The 10,008-nt window shown below is 38.3% G+C and overlaps 1 protein-coding gene across 2 annotated transcripts in view; it reads right to left on the minus strand.

Moving 5' to 3' along the window:
• LOC107087549 (intermediate filament family orphan 2-like) overlaps positions 1-9,775 on the minus strand; it is a 30,174-nt gene extending 20,399 nt beyond the window's left edge. The window contains exon 1 of one of the 2 annotated variants that reach the window (XM_015379195.1): positions 8,881-9,775. In XM_015379195.1, the coding sequence (XP_015234681.1) occupies positions 8,881-9,326 (446 nt within the window). In that variant the 5' untranslated portion in view covers positions 9,327-9,775. The remainder of the gene's footprint in view (positions 1-8,880) is intronic. The other variant, XM_015379196.1, reaches the window with a different exon arrangement.
• Between the last annotated feature and the right edge of the window lie 233 nt (positions 9,776-10,008).

Below are 10,008 nucleotides of genomic sequence, written 5' to 3' on the forward strand. Positions count from 1 at the left end.
GGTTTAAAATAGTTTCTATGTTGACACATATTGGAGCAGTGGATCTCTGCAGCTCCTCCAGAAGGAGGGTTGTCACAATAAAAAAAATGTTGCAGGATGTTAAAGACAAAAATATTGTCATTAAGTTTGAATCCTAAGTGCTCCAAGAATGCAGCTGTCACATCTGGCTTTGAAATCATTTTCCAGATTTTAACCAGCATTTCTCTGAAATGCTTCCCCTCATTCAAAAAGTTCTGCAGGTACACATCCTACACTAAGAAAATGATAAGGGGAAGAATGAGTGGAGACCGATGTACCTGAGTTTCTTTAGCAGAAAGAGAGCAAGACACAAGACATTAATAAAGATTAGCCATTGAGCTCAGTTACTCTATCACATGTCCTTATAACTTCATCTGGATTTGAGAATATCATTTTAAGATAAGAAAGTGAGAATCTTCTATTGTAACTCCAGTTTTACATCTTTTCTTTCAGTAGCATTTTGGGAACATGCAGGGAATACAGTGATGATGAAATGATGGGCAAGTTACAAAGTTTTCATTATTTTGATGCTATATTTACGATATGTCTGTATATGAGCCTTTATAGTTAAACACCCCAAATACTTAAGACTGAGCAAAATTAAACTGGATAATTTCTATGGGAGTGATTTCTTTGGATGCAGGTTTATATAAGCATACTCCCACTCCAAATCGGATCAGTTTGATGCTTTTCTCGACAGCCCAGAACTAAACAAGTTATAATAACATGATTAACTGGACTCAGAACTTGATTGAATAATTTTACAATAATTAGAGTATTTCTAAAAAGGATTTCCAATAGTGAAACCTTTATTTTGTGACCCAATAAACTGTAATAATTCGTTTTCCTGAAAAATAATGCTGTAATCAAATTCTATCTTTAGTTTGAGAGAATCCAACTGCAATAGATTTATTTTTAGTTTTTATACGGAGGGGTTGCTGGGGATAAAAGTGATGAACAAACTTGAAATAGAATTATCCACTACTCTGTGGCTGTAACAACATGAAAGATTTATAATACCTTTTATAGCAATTAAAAAAATAAAACAATTATACAACAAAACAAACAATCATAATGCTGTATTTATAATTTGGTTGGGGTGTAACAGAGATTCACGTGTGTTTGTGATAAAGATATTTGTGTTTAGAACTCCTTCCTAATCTAAAGATTAAAATTAAATCCCTGCTAAATTCCCTGTGGATTATAATTAATGCCAGGCTCATAAACTAAGAAGGGAGCTGGTGTTCACATTAATAAAGAAAACTTCTGCGGTCCTTGTTTATTTGTAAGAATATATTTTTATAATATCAAAGTTATTTTAATGGGTTTACCTCTAAAACAGATCCGCTACGAACTACTGATATGTGTGGGATTGACAGCACCCAAGTTAAACTCTTCATATATAGAATAAAGAGAGTCTGTAAGCATAAACAGACAGAGGAGAAAAACAACACAGAACAGAAGCAAGAACAGCAGATACAAAATATAGCCTCAACTGGAACTCTCTGTCCCAAAGAACTGAGCTTTCAGAGTTTCTCTCAGTCCTGCCATATTTCAGCAGCACTTAAAGAGGCCCCTGTTGAGCCCCGTAGCTGCATGCCAGGACTCCGTGCAAAGCTCGAATGGATCTCAGTGCCTTGGTGCTAGGTGACAGCTTAGAGAAAATCCCTTTCCTGAATAGAGGGCCTAGATTATACGAGGGGCAGCAAGGAAACAAAAGCTTCAGGGCACACTTCTCTTCATCAGGCAACATGATATTTGAGCTACTGTGATTTCCTAAATGCTTCAGAGTTTTATTTCACCTCATTACATGTACACTTCTATGAGACTCTGCCTTTAATCGCTGTTAAGGTTATTGACCAAGATCAAAGCCCCCAAAAACTGTCCTCACTGAAATCTTATTACATTGATCCAAAACACAACACAACCACATGCACTATATTCAGCTGCATGTGAATTATTAATGCAGGAAGCAAAGGCCTCTAGACAGTTCTGGTTTGCTCGGTGCCCTGTAAGCTGCAGCAGATTGACAAATCTGAAAGCAGCAGAAAATCATCCAGAAATTGATAAATTTAATGTGTAATGCAACTGCAAAAAAAAAAATGTTTGAAGGAAAAAGTGGTGCACAAGCTGGTTGCATATGTTTGCACACCCTTAAACTAATACATTTTACAGCAATCTAAGCATTCCTTCTTCTTTGGTAGAATTCTCTTAGAATCTCATTATGGTTACACGTTCCCTTCTGAAGGGCCCACTGAGTTATTGTCGATTATAGTCTGCAACTACCATTTAATGGTAAATAATGCTGTCTTCCTCTCATGAAGTCCATGATTTCTCAGTATAGATACATGGTTGGCCCTGCTGTGTAGCTAAAAAATGAAATTGCTCTTCATGACCTTTCTAACAGACATTAAAATGTTTTGGAGCAGAACTGCCTGGGATTTGAAACGGTCACATTCTAATTGCATCCACCCTGATAAAAACAAACCTGTTTCGTTGTAGGAGTAACACCAGATCATGACGATGTCACCGCTGTGTTTTGAAGGTGAGCAATTCTTTATTATGGAATTTCTACCCCAAGATTTTAGTTTGGTTTCAACTGATCATAACTCTTTCTCCCATAGGGTGAGGACTGGGTGTGTTCTGTAGAATAAAATCCTACGGTCTCAAAAAATTATTTCTTATCCCAGACTTATTTACAACTCAGAGGATTGCTGTCACATGTAGAACACACCCAGCCTCTAGTGGAAACTGCTCAAGCTGTTTTGGTGATGCTGTTTTGTCCTTGGCAGTCTCTTTCTCTAATTTCTGTCCTGTCCTTAAGAAATGGAAAGAAAAAGAAATGTGAAAAAATGTGTAATGTTCCTGTTACTACATATCTTCATTGTGGGATAGCATATAAATGATGCTCTGGAAATGTCTAAGCCTTTCTCCTGACTGATTCTCCATACAATGAAATCCTGCTGATTATTTAGTCGTTCCTGCAGGTTATTACTTTAGGTAATGCGTGAAGCTGAACTTTATTTGCAGTTATTCGTGTTTCCTAAAATAATAATCAAATTATTAGGTAAAGGGTTTTGCCCACATATATCCACAGTGCGGAAAGGTTTTATAATACCTTACAGGGTTACATAGACTTTTTGGGACTGCTATATGTGAGTGTGTCTTTGTGTAGACCTGATAAGCGCATCCCACACCTTCAGCAGAAACTCATGCAAAAAAGCAAGGCAAACTATCCACTAGGCAGCGCATATTCTTAGAACTGAACTAACCTACCGCTATCTATAGTTACACTGGGCTTTATTACATGCAAACATTTGTTCCTATATCTGTTTTCCATGTCAGTGATCTGTTCCAAACTCCTCTGTGCAAAAAAACATGCAAACTCTAAACAAATCTCCAGTTAAAGAAAACTTTGTGCAGAGGCTTTCAACTGTTCCCTGCTGTCAGATATGCTCATCAGAGTCTGTCAGGGTTTTGAAAGCCTTTTAAACTGAACCACACACTGGAGGCAATTACTTCTAGCCTCACTGACCCAAGTTATAAAGATCATGTCAACAGCAGACAGTAGAATAAGACAACAGTTAAAGAGAAATAGCTCAAATGTATTCCTTCAGTGACAGAGTCTGTAACCCAACTGTCCAGACAGTGTGGCACTAAGTGGACATGTAAAGCAGCTTGTCTTATATTACATCTCATATAAGCAAAACTCCCCTGCATATACAAGTTAGTGCAATCTGAATCGAAACTGTTAAGTTAAGCACACTAATTTGGTTCCTTAACTCTTAGAAATCTTTCAGAATTTGGAAAGGTAGTTTGCATAATGATGACCCATAAACCAAATACAAAGTCACAGTAAAATACCTCTGCCTCCCTGCGTCTTTTTGAGAGCTGGAAATAAAAGAAACACTGTTCTGAGGCTACAAAGCAGATGGATTAGTTAAGGATAACAAAAATGTTATAGAGGTTTCTTATATCCAAAAATACAGCCTAGTAAACTCAGAATTTGATGACAGCATTTACTTATTCAATACTTTTAGCAGCAGCTTTCAGAAACCAAAAGGTAAATTGTTGCAAATTGTATTTTATAATGATGTTCAATTCCAGATCCAACTCTAAAAGAATGAAAGCCTGGTGAAAAAACTGGACGATTTAAAAAATCCTTTCATTTTTATAAAATGTATATTAAATAAGACTGAGGATTTAAAATATCAAAATCCTGAAAAGTTTAACTCAAAGCGTCAGAGATCAATTTTAACCTTTAAAGTCAGACTTTATCCTCATATTCAAAGAAACTATCTATCCTTTCTCTTAATTAATCTTTCTACTCAACCATCCTTTTGCTATTCATTTTTTAATCCATGGATTTAATTTTAAGTTCATTGTACTAATTCAAAAAGGCTTTTTTTTTCATTTTTGTAGACTAAGAATATAAATAAATGCTTCCTAATCACACAGCATTGCTAATTATGCCTATCTTAGTCAAAGCATTTGCATGTTTCGCATGCCTGTAACCAAATGAATAACCAAATAATCTCAAAATAATCTGATACAGGCCCAGCTTTGTTGACACACTTTACAGACAGATGCAAATAGACTGTCAGATAAAACCGCCACTAATCAGAAAGAAAGTGAACATAAGAAGCTCTGTGGCTGTTATCATTAAACTGTTCCACTTTAATTCAAATAACGGGAGTTTAAAAATAATAAATTTTGAGTTTCAGTCTTTATGTCTTTTTCTCTATCTAAATGCCTTTTTAAACACAAAAGCCTAATACACGCCTCATTTCTCCCCCTCAGGCTTAATTTTTTTTATTTCTATTAGAATTAGGTGTGCTACAAAATGAGCCACAAACAAACAAGTTGGTATAAATTAAGGTGTGAGCGCAAGTTGGGGAATCAGACAGCAGCAAACTGGCCATCAAACACTTTGTGTGTGTCCAAACATGTAATGCTTTCATAAATCAACAGGGTTGTACAGAAGCACAGAGATGGAGAGCTAGGAGACCCTTGGGAGCGAGGGTGACTTACAAAGCAGGCTATGTGACACAGGAAGAAGCAGAGGGGCAGGGGGCCTGATGGAGGGTGGAGTGAAGGAATGGCTGAACACAAAGAAAACAGAACAGAATGGACACAGCAAGACACAGCTGAGGGACCGAGTCCTGAAACGTGACTGTAGTAAAGAGGATTTAGTCTGGGAGAGAGAGACAAAGCAACTGGGCAGTGATGCAATCACTGAACTTATAGCAAGAACTGGATTGATTACCATGATTATTGCCCAATAAAAAAGGCTGATTCACACTTTTTTAAAATATGAAAGTAACACTTTTATAAATTAAACTGCTTAATTAAAAATCTTTTGACTCGTCATTTTGAGGAAATGTGCATTTAAATCCTTACTGTAAGTCAGGAAAACTTATTGTTATCTGACAAGTGAACTCCTAATTAGTGGAATTTGAAAGGTTCAATGACTTATGAAGTCAAAGGCTTACATTTCTGACCGATGAGGCAGAGATTTTGGATTTCAGATGCAGGATGTTTTCTGTTTGGCTGTTTTCCCAGCTGTTGTCGGTCATCTTCTCCAGCAGAAATGCACAAAAAAGGACATGCTTGGGTTGCAGGGGAGGACTGGGCAGGATATTTGGTTTCCCAGCAGAGTATTCACATTCAGTGCGACTGAGTCAGTGGCCGTCAGAGTCGACCTCACCCAGCAGACAGAGGCCTGTAAAAATGCCTCTCAGCTTGAGTCACGATGCTGAACAGAAGCTGTAGCCTCTTGGCTCGTCTTCCTACAGCAGTCTGCCGGCCGGCTATGACGTCGGCCAGACAGGGGAAGCTGTGGTGAGTCTTCAAGGAAACACAGTTCATATGACTCCGTAACTGAGCCATCCAAAGGAATTTCCTCAGGCTTTCACATCCTTTATATGAAGCAGCTCAAGTGTAATTATGTCTATAATCTCTTCACTCCAATGAGAGGCATGCTTTGTCCAAATCCATCTATGCAGAAATCAACTCAGCAAACCCTTCTGTCATCCTCCTTTTTCTTCCTATTTTTATTCTTAGCTACAAGCAAACATTTTAATACTTTTTTATTTGTTAAAATTGCAAGTCTTCCTTGTGCTCTTTCAAAGTAGTTATCAGTAGCTTTTAGGGTTTGCAGGATTTCATAATAGGGTATTAGGCCAAATTTAGCCAAAGAAAGTTGGCAGATAGCCTGCATGTGTATCTATGCCATGAAGTACAGTAAGCAGAGCAACAAACTGTGTTCTGCTGAATCAATAAAAGAATCTTTAATTCAAACATCCAAGCTCAGCTTATCTCTAACATTATCATATTCACTGAGTAATCCTTCCTGGTTTGTTAACATCAGTCACCTGCAATGTCTTCACCAAAACTCAGTTAAAAGAAAAAGCTGCTGTGACATTACATAAATAAATACAAGAAGTTACTGCTTCAGCCGCCCAATTTTAGAACATGGAGGTTTCTATAACATAAAGACACTGGAAAAAAATTCTAATTTAAATCAAAAGAGCTGACAAAAAAAAATTATCCTTTTTTTTTATTTGGTGGAAAACTCAACCAAGTTCAACCCACTCAAGATTGTGTTGTTATCAGCCAATAAACATGTCAGAATTCCAAGGCTTCAAACTGACAAAATGATCCATCATATCGTTCCTACGGCTCATTTAAAGTGGATACAAAAAAGTTGTGTAAGTTCTGTCTCATGAGTCAGTACACAGTTAACAAAAACAATAAAAAAAAGTTGCTGCTCATTGCTATTCAGCTGGCTGAAAAAAGCTTTAAATTAGGGCATTTGCAGAAACTCCTGGTGAGGAACAACATGGGCACACATTGAGTGTATAATAAAGCAGGTTATCCATCACTTATTGAGGTAATGCGGTTTTAAACTTGCAGTTGGCAAGCTGCAAGCGACATGTGTGTTAATGAGCTGGAGACTCAAGCAGATTATTGAACCTGCTAGTACCAGCCAATGGGACTCACTCCATGTGTTACTCTTTAGTCAGCAAAGGGTACCATGTGTTGTTTGACATATGCTTGAAATCTACAGCTAAATTTAGCAGGTATGGCCTCTACATGTTGCATTAGTTTACAGCTAAGAATTTTAATATGATAATCTATTTATGGCATTATTATAAATCAAAAGATATGTTAGTAAAATGCTGTTAAAATAAGAAGGCTATTAACAATATATTAACCCCATGCATGTGAAGACATTTCAGAGATAGAGAGGTCATTTAGCGACAAACTATTGCACATCCACAGATCCTTCCTTCCATTTGATGTCGTGTTTACAAACATGCTGCTGGTTGCACAGCTTCTTGATTGGATCAAGAATTAATCAATCAAATCACTAAACAATTTCTGACCCCCTAATAAATGTTCTCAGGTGTTAAAAAATACAAATGTTAATGACAACAGAAGTTAAGAGAATATCAGCAGAGTTTCTTACCTGCTCTGTAAAGGTTTGTTTCTACTATCTTTTTGTCATCTTGCAGTTTTTTTTATTTCCCTTTTCTTTTTTTTCTTTTTAACCTAAAGGTTTCTAGTTTATTAGATAAATATGTATTTATTCATAACTGCACAGCATTTTTTTTCCTTACTAAGAGGTATTTTCTTTCTCTTCTGCTTTACAGCTGATCTTTTAAAGTGTTGTTCTTCACATAATTTTCTGTTGTGACGTGTCTGATGTTTACTTTTTTGTAAACTGGGCTAAACTTTCCCACTGTGGGACAATAAAGGTATTTTTCATCTCATCCTAATTTTCTTTTACCCACCCAAATCATCCTGGGCTCAATGTGTAAAATCAAAATAGAATTTGCATCAATTAGTCTTATGAAAAATCGCCTATTGGTGCCAAAACAGTTTATCTGTCTTTCATATTCTAAATCTTTTATTATTATTTTGTTTACAGATTGAACTAATGCAAAAAGAAAAAAACAATGTCTTTGTGACTGGCTGCTGGTATGTTGTAGAATCAATTTAATTTTCACAGTCTTCCTTTATAAACACAGGGTCATGCAACTTTTTTCTGCAGAACTAGTAGCTTAAAGACAAATTGATTTAACACACAACAAATATCCTGCGGAACATGTTCATGAACTAGGATGAGATAACTTAAGAGTTCCTAAAAAAGAAACAGGATCATCTGAGGAAAATCACTAAAAGACTTTTGATGTACGGTAAGACTTTCAGAATGCATAATGTAATTCTGTTCTAGTACCTTTTCAAGATAATGTGCTCAAAAATAACCTTACAGACAAAAGTGATACAAAGCTAATTGGAAAAACATTTTTAATATAATGATTTATTTATGTGTTTTAAGATTTACTTTTTTGTATATATACACTTGTTATTACCTAATAAACTAAAATAGGCCATTTAGAAGCATCTTTATTAGCAATGTTAATATATTATTATTGTTCTTTTAGTAAGAAATGATAGTAAATACTTGAGATGTGAATGACTTAAACTTCAAACTAAAGGCAGGTGATTGACTTGTTTAGATGAACAGATTGACCATCTTGAACCAACCAGTGATCCTTTCTCAGCTTAGCTGAAAGTAGGTGTTGTGACTTCCAGATGGGATCAAAAGGTCAAAAAGCAGCCTGGCCTGACCCAGAGATGAAGCTGCTGCTGTAGCTATGGCTGAGTTCATTCAGGGACAAATGAGGATCATGAGAGGAGTTGCAGATGTGGGCCAGATGTGTGTTGGTCAGAGGGCTGCGAGCCTCATTCAAACAGGAACAATATATGAATTGTTATTATTAACCCCTGCAGTGAAGAAACTATAAGTCTGCCTATTATACACATAAACATCAAGCGATGGATGACTTTACTCACTTTCTCTTATACTCGTCTCTCTCTCGCTTTACTTTGGCCAGCACGTTGTACAGAGCCCTCAGTTCAGGGGTGATGGTGTCGATCTGGACTCCGACTCCGTCCGGGTGCGTCCACGTCACTCCGGGCCCCTGCAGGGTCTCGAAGCGCTCCCCTTGCCTCCGGATGTGGGTGAAACTCCAGATGGTCCCCGGCAGCCTGGACTCGGGTCCGTCAGTCTGCACGGCGACCTCCCGGCCAAAGGGATGCCTGCAGAGCGGCCGCTGCAGGGCGCGCCGCAGCTGGCTCTCCAGCAGCTTGTTCCTGCGCTCCAACTCGTGGACTTTGGCGAGGAAGCAGCGGAAGCGCAGGTTGAGGGTTTTCAGCACATGGATGTTGGAGCCCAGGTCGTTCCGCAGGGCGCTGGTCACCGGACCGGGCGGAGGTTCGCAAAAAAACAGCGAGCTCATGATGAACAACAAAAATAAATTAAATAGCTTGTTATGGATTAACGCCGACAAAGTAACCTGTTGTTAGTTATGTTTGCATCTTCCTTCTAATCTCCGCTCCCACTGGACAATTTCTCCTCAGAATGCAGAAGATGGGGGGACCATCACTGACTCTAACATGGGCCCCTGCAGCAAATAACCCCAAAAAGTCCTTTAAGAGGCACTGATGGCTTCATCTCCTGACGGACCCGGAGGTTTGACGCAGACCGAAATAATAGGAAGCTTCAATCCCCGTCTGCCTCATCTTTCCTGCCTCCTTCTTTGTCCAGATCTGCTGATGCTGCTAGCAGACTGAGGAGGTTGGCTTTCTGTCTTTCTCATCCCCCGCTTCACCGCGGCTCTATCCAGTCACCATGCGGGGCGGTGGGGCAGGATGCAGCGCCGCAGAGCCCGGCCTCTCCGTGGATCATGTTGCAAAGTGCTAAACTCGGCACTATCACCTTATCGGCCCCTCCCACGTCCCTCCCCACGCCTCTCCCTCTGTATGGGGCACCGTTTGCAAAGTTGCACCGTCAAAAATGGAGAGCAACATTGGTGGTTATTTATTATCTGAGATTAAAGTCAGAATTCTGAGAAAAAAAGTCAGAATTCTGAGAAAAAAGTCAGAATTCTGAGGAAAAAAGTCAGAATTCTGAGAAAAAAA

Source organism: Cyprinodon variegatus, unplaced genomic scaffold, assembly GCF_000732505.1.
Source record: "Cyprinodon variegatus isolate N-32 unplaced genomic scaffold, C_variegatus-1.0 Scaffold186, whole genome shotgun sequence".
Lineage (NCBI taxonomy): Eukaryota > Metazoa > Chordata > Actinopteri > Cyprinodontiformes > Cyprinodontidae > Cyprinodon > Cyprinodon variegatus.